This window comes from Tupaia chinensis, unplaced genomic scaffold (assembly GCF_000334495.1).
Source record: "Tupaia chinensis unplaced genomic scaffold, TupChi_1.0 Scaffold000066_1, whole genome shotgun sequence".
In the NCBI taxonomy this organism is placed as follows: domain Eukaryota; kingdom Metazoa; phylum Chordata; class Mammalia; order Scandentia; family Tupaiidae; genus Tupaia; species Tupaia belangeri.
Window position 1 is genome coordinate 5965515 of NW_006159525.1, and position 21971 is coordinate 5987485.

Genomic DNA, 21971 nt, shown 5'->3' on the forward strand with positions numbered 1-21971 from the left:
TCCTCTAAAATGTGGATTATAATGTACTTGTTGAAAGGATAAAATAACTTAATGTATGTAAAGCACTTAGTTTACTATTGGGTAAGCACTTAGTAATAATAGATATTGTTATTATTACCATTATTAATACTGTGTATTGAGACTCAAGTTTTCTTAGATGTAATAATATATCATCTACAATGAGATCCTTTTTAAGCTAGGCACTTTAGAGATATCATTTCATTTAATTATGTTTCAGGTCAGATTTCTCAGTAGCAGACTCTATACTTGAAGTTAGTGTGAAAATTTTTAGGAAGAGCTCTTGGCTTTAACATCTATAGGCAAAGGGAAGGAATTAAGACCAGGAAAACAGCATCGGGGGGTGCTTGCAGTCCCAAAGATGAACTCAGTCAATCCCAAACAAAACTAAGGTAAGTTAACCTTTCAGGATTGTCTTGAACTGGAGAAAGAGAGGCTAGTCCTCCCTTTTTCCTCTTTTTAAATTATTGCTTTTTTTATACATTTAATCACTGTACATCTCATTACAGCTTATAAAATCAATTTACCCAACACAAACATTGCCTCAAGTTATCAAATCTAAATTGCTTTGTAAGAGGGAGTAACACTTTGGGAGAGTTTTCTGTCTTAATCTGGGTTGTTTTCAAAGAAAGCACAGAGCTATCAGGGACTAAAATTCCTGGTAGCTGGTAAAATGAATGTTTAGTCCTCACTGGGAATCTAAGTGGTACAGCATGATGTCCACTACAGTCCACCCCTTGAGTTCAGATTCATTCCTTTACACATGAGTTCTGTATAAGCAGTTCTGTTTCTAGAGGGCCTCTTGGCTTTGAAAAAACTTACAAAAGGAATATTAATGGGACAAACTACCTGCTACTACAGCTGTTTTCAGGTCATAGCTTATTCTTATGGTCTTCTGTCTATTCTTAGATTTTTCTGACTTTCAACTAGAATCTTACTAGGTGGATCATTTACTGGCGTGACCAAAATTCTCATATTGTAAGGGTCTACGCCTATAATCATCATGATATTCTTGGCCAGGAGGCTCTCTTCTTCCTGCCTATCACACTTTTAACACAAGAGGCTCAAAGTGCCTAAATGGCAGCAATAGCTTAAAGTTCAAGTGACTCTGTCTGTGTCCTTTGGTGGGTTTGTGCATCCATAGATCAACCAGTACATAAACCTTCAGTTAATATTCCTGGCTAAGGACCCATAGGTAGGAAAGGGAAACCTATAACCATAATATAGGTCTATTTCAATGAAAATTAATTGTTAATGTATCCAACTTCAGCATAAAATGACTGACTGGCCACTACAAGAGATGGTTCCATATAGGGATTCAGATTATTAAAAGATTATTGACCTTTATTATTGAAAGGTTGGTCATTCATCATTCATCACAGATAGATCCACATTGGTGAATAGGAGTCTAGCTACTGGCTCTGTAAATGGCTTTCATCCCTGCCACCAGTTTCTCTGTTCAAGAACCCATGTGTAAGTAGTGGAGGCCAGTGATAGGCTGGTTGAAAACAACCCTTGGGGGGGTGGATTGCTGTCTACTTTGCTGTTTAAAGTCTCCTCCATGGTGGATGCTCTCTGATGGTCATAACTATACAACTTTTTCTTTATTGGTGTAATTTCCAGGATCCCCATGTTTCTATCTCAGACTTCCTTGTTCTGGTCTTCCAACTTTTCACCTTCCAGGCCACTTATCTTTCTAACCAAAATGGATGGTCAAGGGGTTCATCTAAAGATTGACCCACTGAGGGTCCTTTTGGGTAATTACTGAATATGGCTAAAGTGTGGCTGCATTCCATTTTTCATTTGTCCCAACCCCCATGCTAAGATGAATCTATTGCTTTTTCTTTGGCTAATTACTGAATACAGTTAAGTGTGGCTGCATTTCATTTTTCATTTGCCCCAACCCCCATGCTGAGATGAATCTATTGCCCCAACCCCCATTGGCCAATGAATCTATTGCTTTTTCTTCCTTCTTCTGACTTCTATATTGTTTATTGTGGTAAATTACAGGGAATTATGATAAGACTCCTCACCATTTGTGCTCCTTCACTATCTTCACCATTACTCTCAGGATGTAATATTGATTTTTTTTTCTCTTGAATGAGTGATGTCACTAATTTAAGAGATTACACTTAGCCTTTTCTGACTGTGATAGCCCCATAGTCCACAGACCACTGAACTAGTGTGTGGAGGTGCCAATTACAAAATATGTCCATTCCAGTTGTAGAACTGAGGACTAGAAAAATGATTAGTGATGGTATTAGGACCTAGCAGACACACTGTGAACTGACACATCCTAGGCAAATGCTGCATTTATCATCAGCTCCATATCTCCAGATACTAACATAGGAGCCATTATGACACCTGTGTCAGTATTATTTTGAGCCTTATGTCCAATACTCTTGGTGACTGTTCATCTATCTTGTCACCATAGACACTGTGTTTATACAAGACATCATCATAGGGGACTATGAATTACATACCAGCCTGCTATCCTGACTTGTCCCTCATTATAATAATTATGGCCAGTTTGCTTTAGGTGGTTCTTTAACAGCATCTCTTATCATCAGCCTGGGCTTGCTGAGGTGAGCCATTGCTGAGTTTTTGTTTGTTTGTTTGTTTGTTTTTTATTGTTTATGTTTCCCCTCTCAGCAGCACATTTCTCGTTGCCTTGGTAGATGGACTATTGTCTAGGCCCTCCTGGAAACGCAATCACCTAATAGATTTTCACCCTGCACTGCTCTAGCATACTGGTTTTCCAGAGTCTCTAGATCCTGTCTTTTATCACCATCATGTCGGTTTTGCAATTTCCACTTTCTTTAGAGTGGGTCATCACTTTCTCCAAGGTCTAGAGCTTACCTGTCAATAAGTTAATGCCAACTCTAGAATAACTGATGGAGTATCAGATACTATATTCTGGGAAAATACTCTGACATTGATAAACTTTCCCTTACCTATCTGGATTTTTCTACTTTCTTGTTCAACACTCAAAATCCAGTTTTATATGTACTTTTCCAACTCTTGCTAATTTCTTTTTAGCTAAGTTCTCTGACATCATTAATTAGTCTCTTTCTTCCCTAACGAAGTGCAGCCTGCCCTTGAGCAGAAAATAGTATGACTTAATCCTAGTTTTTGATGCTATGATTTAGATAAGGGTTTGTCCCCCAAAAGTTCATGTTATGAAACCTAGACCCTAGTGTCTTTGGAAGATGATGGGACCTTTATGATACAAAGCCTAATGGGAGAGTACCATCAAATCAGCTAGGAATGTGAGAGGGACAAACATAGGAAGTGGACAAGCCTGTTTCTTCTTACTCCCATCTCCTTCTAGAGCATCCCGCCTTCCTCTCTTCTGTTATACATATTGTGAGGTCAACTGGATGTCAGTCTCATGCCTTTAGACTTTCCAACCACCATAATTATGAGCCAAAGAAGTCTCTACTCTCTGTCTTTTTTTATTTGAGAGAGAGAGAGATTTTTACTATAAGGCATGTGCACTTGCCAGAGAAATAAAAAGAGGTAGAAAACAAGAAATAACCCCTTTTCCTCCATTCTCCTCTTGGGATTTTGGACATGCACACACATGCACCTGGCATGAGTTTTAAGCCAGTAGGTCCAGTACTCTAACCTCGGTCAGCTACACGAGAGACCAGCAACGTAACCATTATGCCATCTGCTGGCCCCAGAAGTCTCTACTCTTAATGTATCACCCAGTCTCAGCTATTTCTGTTTAGTAACATAATAATAGACTAATACAATTGGTGTGGTGGCCAGAAAGGAAGGTAGGGACAGATGCTGGTGTAAGAAGGGAATGAAGCAGGACAGGGCAGAGAAAAAAAAAAAAAAAACTGAGCTGCAATGCAATCACAAGCAGGCCTCAATCAACTTGATAGGGTCTGTTAAGATGGGATGACTCTTCATCTTTGGGTAAGATGGGCAAGGGGATTCTTTTTATTTCCACATTGAACAGACATTAGTTTCAAGTTACTCTTGTAAAGAGAGAGTGACCTTGGGTGAGTTGGCTTCTGGTAGTGAACTGACAATTGCTTAACAACTGTCTATTTGGAAAAAAAATACTTAAAAAAGTAAATAATCAAACTTAATTTGTTATATCTGTTGATTTTCATGATGTAAGAGATTGACAAATTACAGCCTGCTGGTCTACCACTTGATTTTATAAATAAAATTTTATTTGAAGACTGCCACTCTCACTTATTTACACAGTCTGTGGTTTCTACAAGGGTGGAGTTGAGTAATTACAACAGAGACTATTACAAAGTCATTTTTTTTTTTTACTATCTGGACCTTTCAGAAAAAAGACTTCTGACCCTTCGTATAACTGTATCTACCATGGCTGATGTCAAACTACTGATTGAACTCAAAGTTGAAAGGAGATGTCCAAAAGCAGCCCTCACAAGCCAAGATGAGCCAGTGATATGTAGCACATTACATTAACCAAGGCCCAGTCCCAAGTTGGGCTGAAAGTTGAAGCTGTCAGCCAGAGGCACTCCCAGCATAAATCTGGGTGGCAAGGCTAGCACTACTAAAACTCCTTGTACTATTTCTGTGAAGAAAAACTCTCACTTTTGACTGGTTTTGCAGATCAGAAAATGGAAACTAAAAGTGCTAAATTCACTTTGTCCTAAATCAAAAAGCTAGTAAACAGTGAAGCTAAAGTTCAATCAACCTCTATTATGCTCCAATAACATTGTGTTTTTATTACATTCTACTTAGCTGGCTGGATTGATTTTACCACCTAATATCACTCATTCAATGATTATTTAGTGAGCATCCACTAGAGACAGACATTGTAATACCAAAAAAAAAAAAAAAAAAAAAGAAGAAGAAAAAGATACAAATTTCCTTCAACCAATAAAATAATAGTGGAATTCCTGGTGTTTATCTGATTTCTAATTCTATAATTTTCTCTTAGCTTAAGTTCTGTACTACCATGTTTTCACTGATATTTCTCTTTCCTGATTAATGGTCAATATGAATATACTTTCTGGTCTATAATTTTTTCATATTCGAGTCTGTATTCCATGGATCATTGAGAATGGTGGTGTTTAAGGATAATAAATCATGTCCCTTTCCCACTACACTCATAACCAGTTAAGAAACTAACGTTAGATTCAAACACATGAGGATCAAAGTATGAAATGGGTCAAAGATTCAAGCCTGAATCTGTTAGAACAGACAATTTGTTCGACTAATTGTTACTGAGCACAACTGTATTGGCAGGTTTTGTTCTAGATCATGAGATTACACGGGGAGATAAAAAGGATAGCACTGTCTTTTGGAAGCTTACATTCTCATGTAATATGGACTCTTGATATCTCCCCAGTCTGTAGCTTAGAACCCATAGTTGAAAAATGTTATTTTCAGAGGCACTCACTCAGCTATCTGAAAGGAAAGACTCCTCACATCTTTTGGGCATCGATACTAAGGGAAGAGAGATGAACTTCTAGACTGGATTCTACAAGGTAGGCCTCGCCCTTTCCCGTAGACGAAATCTACATGGAGAGGAGAGAAAGAAGAGAACGCATCCATCTAGGATTGATGGCCTGAAAAAGAGAAGAAAGGAATTCTAGGGCATGTGTATGAAGACACATCACCCCATTTTTATCAATTTAGACATAATTATCATTGAGGGCAGGAAACGTGATTCTAGAAACATTACGCTAACACTTTTCTTACCAAAGATAGTAAACTCCCTGAGGGAGAAATGAGGAGATAAAGTATTTTTTGTTTGTTTTTGTTTTTAAATTCTCCATCAGATGGCAGAAAAAAAAATGCCTAGAATTTAAATCAATTAAGTTACCTAGAACTGGCTAGGAACAGAGTAGGTTTTCAACAGAGTCATAGAAACTGCTTACTTCAAATACTCACACTGACACTTTGGTAAATTTCAGAACTGAGGAATCACCTAGAGGGTCAGGCAAGTCTACTTCTGCTCTGGCTCAATCATAAGAGTTTCAGGATTATTGTTTTTATAATTATAGTATCAATAATATCAATAAATATTTTGAGGTGAATACTTTGTACTTGTCTGGATAATACCCACTGTGTGCTTTGTTAAAATTACATGGTTTCTTTCTGGATGGAAAAACACTCTGTTTATAAAATGTCCTATTATCACGCTTTGTGATGAATGAGCTGTGTTTATTTGTTTCTTTCTTGCCTGTCTTTAGGAGATGATCTAAGGTTAATGGTGGAAATGCTACCGAAATAAATGGTTTCATGTAGTCAAATATTTCATCTGAGCACTCTGGTTCAGGATACTTGGGAAGAAAACAAATGAATATTTTTGGAGCATTTGAATTCAGTCCTTAACTTTAGTGCTGCAAAGGCTTCCAAGATAGTTTAAAAAATATATTTTTCACATTACCCACAAAGTCTACAATGCTCCCACTGACAAATCAATTAGAATATTACACATATTTTCTTCTGAAAAATCCTCCAAAGGATGTAGAAGGTGATTTCAGATGCCTGCATAAAATTGGCCATTTTCCACATGAAGTGATTCTGTAGAATCATAATCTTTCATGAGAGTGAAATTTACCAGACTTGGTTTAAAACATTTCCTTAAATTGACATCTTGCTCTGAAAATAAGCAGATGTAATATTTACCACTAATCATTACAAGTTTGGCTGCTTTTGGAAAAAAATGTGGTCATATGGGTAATACGTGGGACTTGATCTTTGCTGTTACAGATTCTAACTTGGTTTTGTAAGTTTAGCTAAGACTTGCTCTAGGCTTACATGGGAATCTCTCTCATTGCGATCACAGTTCTCAGATAAATCTTTGCTTTTAAGTGACATTTCCAGGAAAAAGTCATTGCCATTTTTTTCTCCTTTGGGCTTTGGAATTCTCCTAAGAACCTCCTCCTTTGGGTCCAGCTAAGTAAAAAATGACTATTTAGCAGATATTTCTTCCTGCAAGGATTTACACACTCAGAAATATTTGAAACCACCAGAGGCATTCTTTTTCTTGTAGTCAATATTATTTTGGGGGAGGACAGAGATTTAAGCTTCAACAATGGACTTAAAATAAATGCACAATGAAAAGGGTCTATGCTGTAAGGTATTCCATTAAGATAAAAATGTTTTTAGTTAAAAAAAATAAAAGGTTTATACATACCAAGGTCAAGAGAGTCAATTTACTTTCGAGGTCCTCAGGTAAACTCCTGTATAAGTTATACACCTGACTCTCCTAAACTTGACTTGACTGTCTCCTCTAGACTTTGAGTAACCATACTTTCAGGAGAGGAGGCCAAAATTAACTTGAAGAGAAAAGAAAGATCCTTTATCAGTTGAGAGTCCTCTGGAAAAGTTTGTTTTGAAAGGTTCTAACTGGATCCTTGAAGGGTTATATTCTATTTCAGCCACTTAATGTTCTATTTCAGTCACTTCATGTTTACTTAGTATAAAATAAATGTAATTGTTTTTCAGAATTGTAAGTTTTGCTCTTTTTTTAAAAAAGAGAATTATTTATTTAATTTTACTTATCATTATTGTTACTTTTTAAATTCTGCTGCAGGGCACATGTGTTTACCGGTGAGAGACAGAGGAGAGAGAGTGGGAAAATGAGAATGTGACCCACCAGGTCTGGGACTTGAAACGCTGTCAGCCCTCCGGGAGTCCAGCACCCCAGTCGCCACGCCACCTACCAGCCCCAGATTTTCTCTTTTCAGTGGAAGAGAAGACACCCACACTTTACCTGCTTCTGTATAACCACTTCCAATAAAGAGCGTATGAACTTACGTGTTCCTATTTGTTTGTTTGAAAAAAAAAATACTTATTTCATTTCTATGCCAGGTGGTTTTCCAGGTACTGGGAACAGAAGTGCCTATCCTATGCGGCCCTCTTGGGAATTACATTCTGGTAAAAAGACAAAATGTGCAAATAAATACGTAAGTATATATTTTAAAAAAGACAGTGAGTGATAATGTCATAAAGAAAACAATAGTTCATAAGATGGAGAATAATAGTGAAGTGGAAGGAGGGCCATTTTAATCACAGATGTTTGATCAGAGAAACTTAGTCGTTGAGAGTCAACAATGAGAATTAAGTAACACTGATAGTATTCATAGAGACATCCATAGAATGTTCTAGAGCAGGGATCAAAAAGTGATGAATCACAGGCCAAAAATAGTCCACAACCTGTTTCCTTTTATTAAAATAAAGCTTTATCGGAACACGCTCACACACATTTCTCGATGTGCTCTCTTTCACTGCTATGTCCTGGCAATGCCAGCGATGAACAGTTGCTACAGAGACTACACTTCACAAAGCCCCAAATATTTTCCACTGGGCCCTTTGCAGAAAGTTTTCTGCAAGATGCTCACTGCTTTTCAAATGTTAATGTACAAATGCATCCTTTGGGGACTTGCTACTAGGTCTAGGAGTACGGATCTTCAACAAAAGCCAAGCTAGTTCTTGGGTCACAGTCAAGTTTGGGGCAGTGCTGTCCAGTAGAACTTGCTGGGATGCTGGACATGTCCCACAGCGGCACTGTCCCATAGTAACCCCTACCATGTTGTGGATATTGAACCCTTAAGAGAAGGCTGGGCTACAGAGGACCTGTATATTGAATTTATTTTATTTCACTTATTTTAAATTTAAATAGTCACATGTGACTAGTGGCTACCATATTGGACAGCACAGTTCCAGAGCATAAATCTTAGATTTGCTTATTTGTTTCTAAGAAAAACCTAAACTGTGCATGGCTGGCTGAGGGTTCTGCCTATTAAAAAAAATAAAAAAAGATAGATATTAGCATTGCAGATAAGTTTAGAGGATATTAAGTCTTGGCTTGCTCAGTGGGAGGGGGGCTGAGAGATACTGCAATCTGGTCTGAGTATAATGAACCCCTTTGTTACATTTAAATGCCATCATACTATCTTATATACAGCAAAGCATCGGGATGTTTTATAGTAACAATGCGGCAGCGCGAAAACCCCAGACAACTCTAAAAAGGCGCTAATTATTATTATTAGTGTTTTGCGCTAACAATAAATGTCAAATGGAACCCTGAAAACAAATAACTACCTGTCACCAAGTGAATGAAAGGCAATTTTAGTAAAGTGAATTAAAACCCCAAACATCACCAAGCCCAACCAGTGAGCAATGCCAAGGCAGCTGAGCAGACTCCTTGGTGAATGTGGTTCCTGGAGCAGCAGGGCTAAGACGTCCTTGGGGTGAAGTCCTGAAGACAGGACCAGCTCGCTAACACCAAGGGGGCCTGGGAAGGGGAGGTGGACAGCGCTGACATGCAGGGGCAAGCATGCCTTGAGAGTGGCCCTCCATCATAGCAAATGGAAATCCAAGACCATTAAGGATGGAGAATCTTTATTTATTGGCTGGGCTGTAGCCTGCTTGAGTGTTATCAGTGAAAAATTAAAGTTGGACAGCAGAGTGTGGATTTGTTTTCATGACATATTTCCCTTAGATTTTTCAAAGTGCATTCTGGGTGTCTCCCAAAGACTATTTTTTAAAAATAAATCGTACATTTTATTTTTTCAAACTTCATTTATCTTTGATATCTGATTGACATATTCAGGACAGTCTAATCCTTTCTGCTGAAGGGAGCTATGACAGTCGCTGCTGCAGCAATCAGCCACACAGAGCCCTCTCCAGAGCAGGGGCTGCGTCTGAAGATAGACGAGGAAGGAGGACCTGGTGGCTTCTTTCTATGGAAGTGGTGGCTCTCTCTCGGGGTCACCAGATAGACAAGGCGTAGAGGCTTAAAGCTAGCTTTCTCTAACTACTGTAGGATTGGCAGAGAAATCAGGAGATTCATGAGAGGAGCGAGAGGTCAGGGCTCACTCTGGTTTCCTTCTTTGTTTGGACCACAGGGAAGAGCACAGAAAGCTGAAGAGCTTCCGCTTAGTCCCCTGAACTGCTTAGTCCATTTCACCTGGCTTGACTGATCTTTAAAGTTCATTCTGCCTCTAATTTTTAAAAAATATATTTCATTTTATTTATATTAATTAATTAATTAATTAATTATTAGTTAATTTTGTATAGGGCATATGCACTCACCAGAGAGAGAGATGAGAGAGAGAGAGAAAGCAAGACACCAGGCCCAGGATTTGAACCGTGGTTGGCCATATGGGAGTCCAGTGCCTTAACTGCCATGACACCTGTTAGGGCCATTTTCTCTCCCTCTTTCTCTTCCTCTAACCCCATTTTTCTTTCTGTCCTTTTGTTCCTCAAATATTTGAATTGACCATATAGTCACACAGTTCTAAACTCAAGATCATTAATGTTTATTCAGAGTAAAAAGCCTTTTAGCTGTCCCCTACCCCTTCCCTTAAATTTCTCATTAATTAGATATGTTATGCCTATAGAAATAAGTGCATATATATATGTGTGTGTGTGTGTGTGTATATATATATATATATATATATATATATTTATTTTGGATAAGTGCATAAATACAAATACACACACACATACATCTCCTCTTTTCGCTCTTTCTACACAAATGGTAATATATACATTGTTTTTCACATATCTTTTAGAAACTGAAGTCTTTTTTTTTTTGGAGATTCAGTTAACAATAAGCTTCACATTTTTAATTTTTTAAAATAAGAGTACTCCAATATAGAGCTATAACATAAATTATTCATTAAGTGCCCTGAATCTACAAGTATTTAGGGAGATTTCGAACTGCAGCTTTTACCAAAAACCCTGCAGTCAATAACCTTGAATGCACATCTTGCCTCACATTTTTTGCTAAATAAATTCTTAGAAGTAGACTAGCTGGGGCCCAGGGTAAGTGCATTTGTATGTTTGATAAATAATGCCAAATTGTCCTACACAAAGGTTGTAAAATTTGCATTCCCATCATTCATTAATGCTTTCCCATACTCTCACTCACAGAAAGTGTTACTAACCTTCTTGATATTTGCAAATCAGTAAAGAAAAAATGGCCTTCCAATAGGATATTAACTCACGTTCGTTTTGATTGATACCTTGTAATATACAATTTGAATAGATATCCCTTACTCCAAATGTTTGGGACCAACATTTGAGATTTTGGATTTTGGAACATTTGCATAGGCATAATGAGGTATCTTGGGGGGTGGGACATAAGTTTAAACTAAAAATTATTTATGTTTTATATTTACCATATACATATGGCCCGTTTTATATATACCTTATATACCTAACCTGAAGGTAATTTTATATGATGCTTTAATAATGTGTGTGAACCCTTTTTGGGCATGCTTGTGTGGGGGAATCTGAGCATGTGCTAGAAAGCTATATTGCAGTTGAAGGGAGCTGGGAGAGTCTTTTTTTCCCTTGAAGACACTGAATAAACTGTACGTTGAGCACCTGCATTTTGATGACGACCCATCACACAAGGCCGGGTGTAGAATTTTCCACTTGTGTCATCGTGTCGGTGCTCAGAAAGTTTCAAATTCAGGAGTATTTTGGATTTCACATTTTTAGGTTAAGAATGTTCATCCTGGGGACCAGCAGTTAACGTAATGGCTATGTCGCTGGACTCCCACGTAGTCAACCGCGGTTCGCGTCCCGGACCCAGTGGTTTAAAACTCACGCCGGGCGTGTGTGCGTGCGTGCCCAAGATCCCGAGAGGAGAATGGAGGAGAAGGGATTGTGGCATGACCATCTCCCCTGGAGGGTGATTTCTCGCTTTCTGTCTATCTCTCTCTCTCTGTCTGGTGAGCGCACGCGCCCTATAGCAAAATCCTCTCCAAAAGAGAAAAAAAAAAAAAAAGAATGTTCAACCTGTATTTACTAATAAAATACACTTATCCTTTGTTAATTTTCTGTGTATAACTCATGTCCATTTTTCTATTTCTCTTTTCCAGTTATTTCTTAGAAGACTACATATTGGGAAAATTTATTCTCAATACGTGTAATAAGAAACTTACACTTGGACTTCAGTGATAAAAGACATAGATTATCTTTATGGATATAGAGTAACACTTCTTCAATGTTTAACTATTCTCTCTTTTAGTAATGATTTTAATGATTTTTTAACCCATGAAAATATAGCCATTATTCTAAGCCGATGGTGCCAATGAAAACAGATTGGCCCATGGTCAGGGGTTTTCTAGTTTGTAAGCTCCTTAAGCAAAACCAACCGCATCAATAAAGGTTACCAATTAAATATCAAAGAGACAGAGCTAGGAAAAGGGAGTGGAAGAGGGAGAAAAGAAAAAGAGAGAAAGAAGAGAAAAAACACGAATTGCATTCATTTTTAGCTTTGACTTCAGATAATCTTGGTACAACTTAACAAAAAAATGTAATAATATGTATAAAACTCTAATAATATGCCTTCTAATAATATGCCTCGCTTTACTAAAAACACTTTCAAAGCAAGTAAATATACAATGGTAAATGTGCAGGGATGCTCAGATTTTATTATTTACAATAAGTAAAAATTCACAACTCTAAGCATCTAGTGGTAGTGGATTGATTGATACTACAGTGGAAACAATGCATCCATTAAAATGATTATATAAACGTCTACGTATTGACCTAGAAAGTAGCTCATGATATATGCAAAGGAAAATTACAGGTCACAAAATCTTAAGTTGCATCTGAGCTCCTTTTTGCAGTCCCTAGTTACAGGAACATAATACACAAGGCAAAGCAAAGGCAATGAAACACATTATACATACGTCACTGCTGAATGGGATAGTATGGACTTACTAGCATTTTGCTATATTTTCCAAAATGTATACTATGAGAAGATGCTGTTTTGATCAGTATAAAAATATAGGTTATAAAAACAGAATGAATAATCAAAAATGCCTTAAGAAGATCTCAGTTTTTTGTCATGGGTAGAGGATTTCATCTACAAATACATGGACAAGACAATCCCCTTCAGATTCTTAGAGGGGCTGGATGTTTTCTTCCACCTTCTCCTGAGCAACATACTGAATCTGTTTTCTTCTCATTGGTGCTTATACTCATAACCTCCCTCCCCTTCTGCTCAGTAACCTGCCATCTGTCTTGCTTCTGACCTCTTGGGAACTCACAGAAATGTTACTTTTCTCAAAAGCATGGCACCTGGGAACAATGCTTGGGAAGGCATGGCGTTTTTATTGCCTTTCTTCTGTTTTCCTTTCTCTGGGTCCTCCTTTTCCTCTCCACCTTTGCACCAGCCAGGCCCCTGCATGGACTTGCTCCCACACTCCATCAGTCCCCAGAGTCACATTCTCAATGTGGTAGTGACAGCAGCCATCCTGGTTGTGATTTATCTTCTCAAGTTGCCAAATCACTCTTGGTAACATGTCTGTGCTTGGTGAATAATGAGAAAGACCTACCATCCATCTAAGGGCAAAACAATGTGAGCAGTTACATTTAAATTTAGCTCCCTCCCTCCCCGCTGCTTGTTTCTTATTTATTTATTTATTTTTTATCAAAAAGGACCCATTTAAGGACCTTTGTGGTAAATATCCAAATAATTGTGTCACACAGATGGAGGATCATTTTTCACTAGAGTCAAAGATCGCTGTGGATCAGCTGTCATCCCAAAGTTGCAAACTCTGCCCAAACTCTGGTCTCTTTAACAGTGATTTCTCTAGGCCTTCAGAAGACAATCACTCTGCCAATTAACCACTGAGAGCCAAGTTATCCCTCCAGCAACACGATCTGCAGACTACAAGAACACACAACACTTACACAGGCAATATTTAGGATCTGGATATGACCCCCTAATACACAGTGAAAGCAGGATGAAATATAGACATATAATCTTCACCTGACATGTCAGGAGCAAGGGGCGGGGTGTAGAAGCTCCGGGAACAAGCAGACCTGAGTTTGAGTCCTTGCTCAGTCACTTTCCCTCTAGCTATTTGACCTTGGACAAAGTATGTATTCTTTGCACCTGCTTCCTCATCAACGGATAGGGTTATTTACACTTATTTATGGGATTGTTATAAAGGTGTGGCAGGTTGTGTTTTCCAAAGACAGACTGAAACTGCTTCATATCCTGTGCTTTTCTAGATTCTACCTGCTGCCTCTACCAGAGTAGTCAGACTTCCGCTCCTTCACGTCTGAGCAGGTTCGTGACTATTGCAACTGATAGAATGTGCTGGAGGTCTAGTCTATATGTCATTTGCACATAGAGCATGAAAAGCTTCAACTTCATTAGAAGCGGCATTCACAGCTGCAGCCCAGAGCTACCTTGTGAGAAGTCTACCGTGAGGCCGCCATGCTGAGAGGAAGCCCAAGCAGCCCTATAGAGAAGGCACATGAGCATAGTTCTGCCAAGAATCCCAGTTGAGGTCTCTGACAATAGTCAGCATTAATTGCCAGTCATGAGAGAGAAGACATTCCAGATAATTTTAGCCCCTAGTCATCATGTCAGCCCTAGTAGTTCAGTCTTCCCAGCTGCAACCCCAGACTTCGTAATCAGAGACTAACCATCCCTCTGTGCCCTATCTGGTGTCCATGCCCACATAATCTGAGAGTACATGAGAATTGTTTTGGAATTATTGGCAACTCTACTTATTTACATTATTTTCTTCTCTGAACTAGATTTCAGCTCTGACAGAGATGCGAGATATCAATACAGGGGCCTCTACCTCTAAGGGATAAGAGGGAATGTATCTGGTCAGCTTTTATTCATTTATCCATGCATGTGAGTGATATTTATGCAGATAAATATTTGGGTATTTGTTGGCCACAAATGCACCAGGATTACTGCTGGGAGATAGGATATGCCACACCAAGTGGACATGGACCCTGACCACATAGAAAGTTCAGTGAGGTAGAAAGGTAAAGAAGTCAGCAAATTAGTAAGACAATGGCCATGCTGTCAGAGAACAGAATCAGGTAAGGTTTTATGGGCTGGGGAAATCTCTCTGAGTAGTGGCTTTTGAGCTGAGAATTCTTTCTACTAGGGAAGGTTTGAGGACTCCTGGTGTGAATAGCAGTATCTCAGGAACCTATTTTAAACCACCAAGAATTTGCAAATTCTATTCCTCTGGATCTAATGCAGTGATCTTTGAGCTACTTTCTGTAAAGAATTTCATGACTAGACATGTTCTTTGAAGCTAAGAGCCCTCCTGCTTGGTCAGGACCAGGCTCAAGACCCCCACAGGGCTTGTCCTACAATAGGCATTTGTTCCAACTGCTATACCTGTACATAATAGCGCCTGGGAATCTTCAGAAAGTCTTTATAAAGAAATGAAAGGATACTGTGTCATAAACTTTCTATGATATGCAGACTCAAATGAAGTTGGGAGAATCATGTAGGTAACATTAAGTCCCTAAATTTTTAGAGCATGTTTTTGCATCAGTTAAGCATATTAATTTGTCAGGACCAGCCGGTGGCAGAGTAGAGGCACTGTAGTCCCACATGGTTGACTGTAGTTCCAGTCCTGGACCTGGAGGCTTGAAACTTATGCTGGGCGTGCATGTATGTGTGTCTGAAATCCTGAGAGAAAAACGGAGGAGAAGGGATTGCATGGCCATTCTCCCTGGGGAGTGTCTTCTCATTCTCTCTGTCTCTCTCTGTGTGTTTCCAGCAAGCACATGTGTCGGACTGTAAAAATCTCTCAAAAAATTAATTTCTCATTAAACAGTAAGTACGTACATGCAGTTTTATGTAAGGTATGGCATTATAAATACAACTCAAGTTGCTTGTGGCATTCCCTCTCCCCCACTCTGCAACCCTCTGTATCAGTTTGTACTTTTTCTTCTGAACCATTTCCTATGGATTTTAATGCATATGTATGAATCTATATAAAATTTTAAAAACTGTTTTATGTTTTTAGAACCTTTTGGTTGTTAAAAAATAGCTTCATATGGTATGTTTCGCTACTTGCCTTTCCTCTCAGAAACATGTAAAGCATTTGCTTCTGTAGGTACACCAAGGCCTGTTTTACTCTTCCCAACCACTGTGTTACATTTTGCTCTGTACACTGGATCTAGACTCCCCTGCTGATGGACATGCAGGTTGGTTCTCATTGCCCTTCTCCCAAACACTGTGACATCCTTGTCTCCTACATCCACGTGGGATGGTTTCTCTGGGCATAGGCAGAGAAGCACTCCTAAGTATTTTGATTGTATCCCCTTCTATTAGTGACATCTAACAGTATTCACCTTGGCAAGCTATTAAGACGTGTGTTCCAGCCATTACTTGCTGTGGATGGTGCACTGCTGGGGTCAGTGAAGGATTGCAAGATGGCCCAGCAAAAGCCTGCCCTAAAAACTATTGACAGGGTAGCTTTTGGGGAAATAATAACCCAAAACCAAAAGGCTATTGCTAACTCCCTGAAAACTTGGAATGAGACCCTCACCTCCAGGTTGGCTGCACTACCTGAGAACCTGCCAGCTATCGACTGGGCATACTACAGGGCCAACATGGCCAAGGCATGCTTAGTGGACAACTTCGAGAAGAAGTTGAATGCCCTGAAGGTTCTTGTGCCAGAGGATAAATACACTATCCAGGTGGACGCTGAAGTAAAGGAAGATGTGAAAAGTTGTGCTGAGTTTGTGTCCCTCCCAAAGGCCAGGATTGAAGAATATCAGAAACAGCTGGAGAAGATGAAGAACATAATTCCATTTGATCGGATGACCATTGAGGACTTGAATAAAGTCTTCCCAGAAACCTCATTAGACAAGAAGAAGTACCCCTACTGGCCTCACCAACCAATTGAGAATTTATAAAAGTTCTGTGGCTGGAAGGAGGCTCTGGTCCTTGTCTTACAAGCTCTGGACATGAAAAGTAATTACATAGACATGTGCTCTAAAGTCTGGGACCAGAGGAGAGGCCCAGGTTTGATATTCAGTTCAATCTACAGGCTGGTCACAGTGGCAAGCATCTATATTCAAGCCACTTGGAGGCCCAGACAGGAGGCTGTGAGCCTGAGGCTGCCCTGAGCAATATAGCAACACTGTGTGTAAAAAAGAGCTGGGGGTGGTGGTGTGTGCCCATGGGAGGTTGAGGCAGGAGGATTCCTACAGTGAGACCTTCTCTTTAAAAAAAAATAAAAGAGAAAGAGAGAGTATTCATTTCTCTGTACTTTGCCATCAGTTAAATGTAGGTCAGGCAGGCCTGTGGACAGGTGATTAAGGCAGTTGGATTCCACGTGGTTGACCGCAGTTCGAATCTCAACCCTGGAGACTTGAAAAGCACACGTGGCATATATGCATGTGTGCCCCCAAATCCTGACAGGATGGAGAAATAGAGAAGAAGGGATTGAGGTGTGACCATACCCCATGGGGGAGGGTGCTTTCTCTCTCCCGCTCTCTCTTTTCCTCTGTTTCTCTTTCTCTTTCTCTTTCTGGCAGGCACACACAGCCTCTGGCAATTCAAAAATAAAAATAGAAAAGTAAATAAATATTTGATTAATCAAAATAATGAATGATCAGCACTCCAGGAAATCTAACACAGGGTGCACGTGACTCCTGATATGACAGAGATGGCCATGTCCCAGGCCCTTGCCCCTTGCCCCTTTTCTCCACTCACCTGGGACCTGGGTAGACTAGCAGAATGCTGGCCCCATGGGCAGAAGCATTTCCAGGGGCCAGATGAATACTCCAAAAAGTGGCACTATTGATTTTCAAGCCGCTGTCCTGTGGTGCTAGGAAGAGGGAGGGGGTGGGGCAAGCATGAGGCAGAAAACATGACACAGAAACAGGATTGTTTCCTAATAAAAAAATCTAAGTTTTCTGCGAGGCCCTGTCAGCGGCTTTTCAAGCAGCACGGCTTATTTTAAATTTTATTTAAATCAACAAATTGTACACACTTGAATACGGAAACAGAATACAGGGAAAACACAAGCTGCCCTAACAGAGCAACGTCTAATAAACATTATGCTACTCGGAGATATTTGCTGTTTAATCACCCCATGAAAGGACGCATTCAGCCAAAAGATGTCAGATAACATCTTGCTAAAGGCGATGGTGCCAGCTTTCCTGGCTTCCAAGTTCATGCAGCTCACTCTCTCTCTCTCTCTCTCTCTTTTTTTCTTCTTACCCCATTTGCCATTTTTTATTTTCTGTTTATTTCTTTCCTTCTTTTTTTTTCAAAGAATATCAAGCTTTGAGATGGTATTTCTTGGCCCATTCAGAAGAAAAGTCATTTGTGCTTCGAGGAATGACACCACAAACCATTTATTGAATAGTGTCTGGGTCAGAAATGCATTTGGTGGGGATCGACTAAGCACGCGGTGAGGATCAGGGCTACTGGGAATGCAGACCCTTGTGTTCAGCAACTGCTGAGAATTTCGAGGTGTAGGGAGGGAGCAGGACAGCCATACAAGGCCCTTCCTGCAAACCACCCCACCAGGCCTCCCACCCGTGAAGTGGTCCTGAGATGCCTGGAGTGTGTGAGTGCTCTGGTGGCCGTCTGAAAAGGGTGGCATTTTGTTAGGCACACGGCCTGTCCCTCTTTCTCCGCTCTACGAAAACACACAGTGAGCGGGTGGCCGAGACTCTATGGGACTGACAAGTGGTTGCCTTAACTGCTTTCTAGGAATGGAACCAGCTACCTGGCTGGCTTTGCTTTTGCTGGCCAGATTATGTGAACTGCAAGTTCAGTCACTAGAGAGAAATACTTGACAGATAGGGTTGGGAATCATAGGTCGGAAGGGAAAACAAACACAACTGGAAGACATAGATGCTCTGAGTGGTGCTTGGAGGAAGGAACAGACGTGTTTGGGAGGCGTTTTTTTTTTTGTTTGTTTGTTTGTTTTTTTAGTTTTGTTATAGGGTACATGTTCTCACCAGAGACAGAGCAACAGAAAGAGAGAGGGAAAGTGATAAATCATCTCTTAGGGGGCACAGCCATGCCCCAATCCCTTCTCTTTCATTCTCCTGTTAGGATTTTGGGCATGCATGCACACCTGCCCAGTGTGATTTTTAAGGCACCGGGTCAGGGACTCCGACTACGCAGTCAGCCACTTTGGGGTCCAGCTGTCTTAATCTCTGTGCCGCCTGCTGGCGCTGGGAGGCAATCTTTTAAACAATGCTTTGCTATATGGTGTGTGAGGTAAGTTCTCTTCCTTCCCACTCAACATCTTCAGCGAAATTTACTTCAGCCCCTAAAACAAGTGAGGAAGAATATAATAGGTGCTATGTGTCATCCTCAACTAGGAGAAAGGCAAGTTCAGAAGCTATCCACAAGATAGCCACTGTATTGGGAACCAGCAGTTAGCATAATGGCTATGTTGCTAGGCTCCCACGTAGTCAACCGTGGTTCATGTCCCGGACCCGGTGGCTTAAAACTCATGCCGGGCACGTGTGCGTGCGTGCCCAAAATCCCGAGAGGAGAATGGAGGAGAAAGGATTGCGGCGTGACCATCCCCCCGGTGGGTGATTTCTCACTTTCTGTCTCTGTGTCTCTCTCTGTCTGTCTGGCGAGCGCATGCGCCCTATAGCGAAAAATCTCTCCAAAAAAAAAAAAAGATATTCACTGTATTTAGATTATATCAGTCATTTCTTTTACTCCTTTCTACAAAGTGATGAGATCTGCATCCTAAAACTTTATGTGTCTATTTTCCATTCAGTTGTTGGCCTTTAAAAAAAATTATGGATTCACACAAGTTCTGTACGGTGACTAGGCCTTTCTTACTTGAGTTGCAAATATTTTTCCTATTTTTTCATTTTAGTTTTGATTTTGGTATTTTTATACTATGCAATTAAAAGCATATTTATATTAGTTTCCTAGGTGGCTATGATCAAGTACCCTAAACAGGGTGGCTAAAATCAACAGAAGTGTATTCTTTTACCACCCGGGAGGCTAGAAGTCCAAAATTGTGCTGTTGGCAGGCCGTGTTCCCACTAAAGTCCCCAAGGAAATTTTTTCCTGCCTCTTCCAGCTTCTGGTAACCACACGAGGATGGATGCCAGCCATCCTCAGTGTGCTTCGGTTTGTGTCAACGTGACTTTAATCTCTTTCTCTGTCTTCATGGGGCTTTCTTCCCTGGGGGACCATGTGTCTGAATTTTCCTCCCAGTATGAGGATACCCATTATTGGATTAGGGCCCATCTTAATCTGGTCTAACTTCTTTTTAACTTGATAGTATCTTCCAAGACCCACTTTCCCAATAAGATAACACTCATAGGTACTGGGGGTTAAATACTGAGCATCTTTTTGAAGGGCATAATTCAACCCAAAACCCTATTTAGTCAAATCTCTTCATCTTTTTTTGAATGGCTTTTGGATTTTGTATCTTTTTTTTTTTTTTTTTTTTGGAGAGATTTTTACTATAAGGCGTGTGGGTTGGCCAGAAAGACAGAGACAGAGAGACAGAAAGTGAGAAAGCACCCCCCCCCGGGGGGGATGGCCACGCCACAATCCCTTCTCCTCCATTCTCCTCTCGGGATCTTGGGCACATATGCACATGCACCTGGCGTGAGTTTAAGCCACTGGGTCCGGGACTCGAACTGCGGTCGATTACGTGGGAGTCCAGTGACATAGCCATTATGCTAACTACAGGTCTCAAGGATTTTGTATAATTTTTTTTAGCAGAGTTTTTGGTCCTATGACTGAGAAAAGTTCTTCTATATTTTCTAGTAAATAATAGGTTTATTGTAATAGTATACATTTAAGTGCTTGAATATCTGCCATAAGTTTTAGTGTACTGGGTGAGGTGGGATTCTATTTTTTTCCCAGATAGCTCTTCAAATGCCTTATCATCACATATATAATAATTAGTCTTATCCAAACTGATTCCAAATTATCGGTATTGTCACATAAAGATTTGTTCACCAATTAGTGGCTTTATTCACAATAACTTAGAAACCAGGAACAATCCAAGTGTCTATCCACAGATGAATGGATAGAATATTGTGGTATATCTATCCAACGAAGATCTGTACTATGCAGCATTAAAAAGGAAAGAACTTACATGACTAAATCTCAAAACATTATGCTGATGAAAAATCCATGTACCAAAAAATACACTCTGCATGATTCCATTAAACTAAACTCCAAAAGACACAAAATTACAGCATCAGAAAGCAGATCAGTTGTTTTCTGTTCCTTTAGAATGCAATCCTATTTGAAAGAATTCATAAACATTAGGGGCTATTCACCCAGGGCAAACATACGTCATTATAGCATAGAAGTGTCTCTTTCCAGTGTGCACATGCAACCGAGGGGGGAAAAAAAAAGTCCCAAATGTTTGGGGCATTTGGGGCTTTTTGTTATATACTCTTCAAATTTCTTTCTCAACTGGTGGCAAAACTAGTTAGTGGCTTTTTTTATTGCCCATTCTCCCTTCTGTTGCTTCTTTTTCATTTCTGTTTTCTTCAGTTCCTTCCTAATTTGTTTCACCCTCTCCTTCTTCTACTTTTCTCCCTCTTCTCTCTTTCCCCCATTTTATTACACAAAGAATATTGTAGATTTTAGAAACAAAGCTAAAAATACATTCAATTAGGTTTAACGAATTTATACCAGAAAAACTAAACATCTAATAGTCTATATCAGAAAAGAGAAAACAAGATTTTTTTATATTTTAAAGACAGATTTCTGCGCTAGGGTGCGTGTGCTCACCAGAGAGAGACAGAAAGCGAGAAATCACTCTCCAGGGGCTATGGCCATGCTCCAATCCCTTCTCCTTTTGAGATTTTTGGTACACATGCACAAGCGCCTGGCATGGGTTTTAAGCCCTCAGGTCTGGGATGCGAACTGTAATCAGCTCTGTGGGAGTCCAGTGACTTAATCATTATGCCATCTGCTGGTCCTGAGAGAAGACAAGGTTATTAGGTATAAGATCTTACCAAATTTGTGTACGTATTTCCAGAAATGTACACTTTCATGGTGACTGATTTTTTTTTTTTTACCATGAATGCAGAATCTTTGAAACCCATAAAACTGTATGTACAATTTTGGGTCTGTGTGTGCATCTTTATTTCAGAGAATAGTTTATTTTCCTTGATTATCAAAGAATTCATGATCCAAAAAGAAACTCAAAACACAGTGTTAGCTATCTTGTCTCTCTACGACAAGAGTT

At 39.8% G+C, this 21971-nt stretch overlaps 1 protein-coding gene across 2 annotated transcripts; it reads left to right on the forward strand.

Moving 5' to 3' along the window:
• The first annotated feature begins 16191 nt into the window (after nucleotides 1-16191).
• On the forward strand, nucleotides 16192-16677 carry LOC106733280 (ATP synthase subunit d, mitochondrial). Of its 2 annotated transcripts, XM_014582158.1 has the most exons (2): nucleotides 16192-16425; nucleotides 16477-16677. In XM_014582158.1, exons 1-2 carry the CDS (start codon nucleotides 16192-16194, stop codon nucleotides 16675-16677), a joined length of 435 nt encoding a protein of 144 aa, XP_014437644.1. The 2 variants fall into 2 exon arrangements, with proteins under 2 accessions (XP_014437644.1, XP_014437642.1); XM_014582156.1 differs by having other exon boundaries at nucleotides 16192-16677.
• The last annotated feature ends 5294 nt before the right edge of the window (nucleotides 16678-21971 follow it).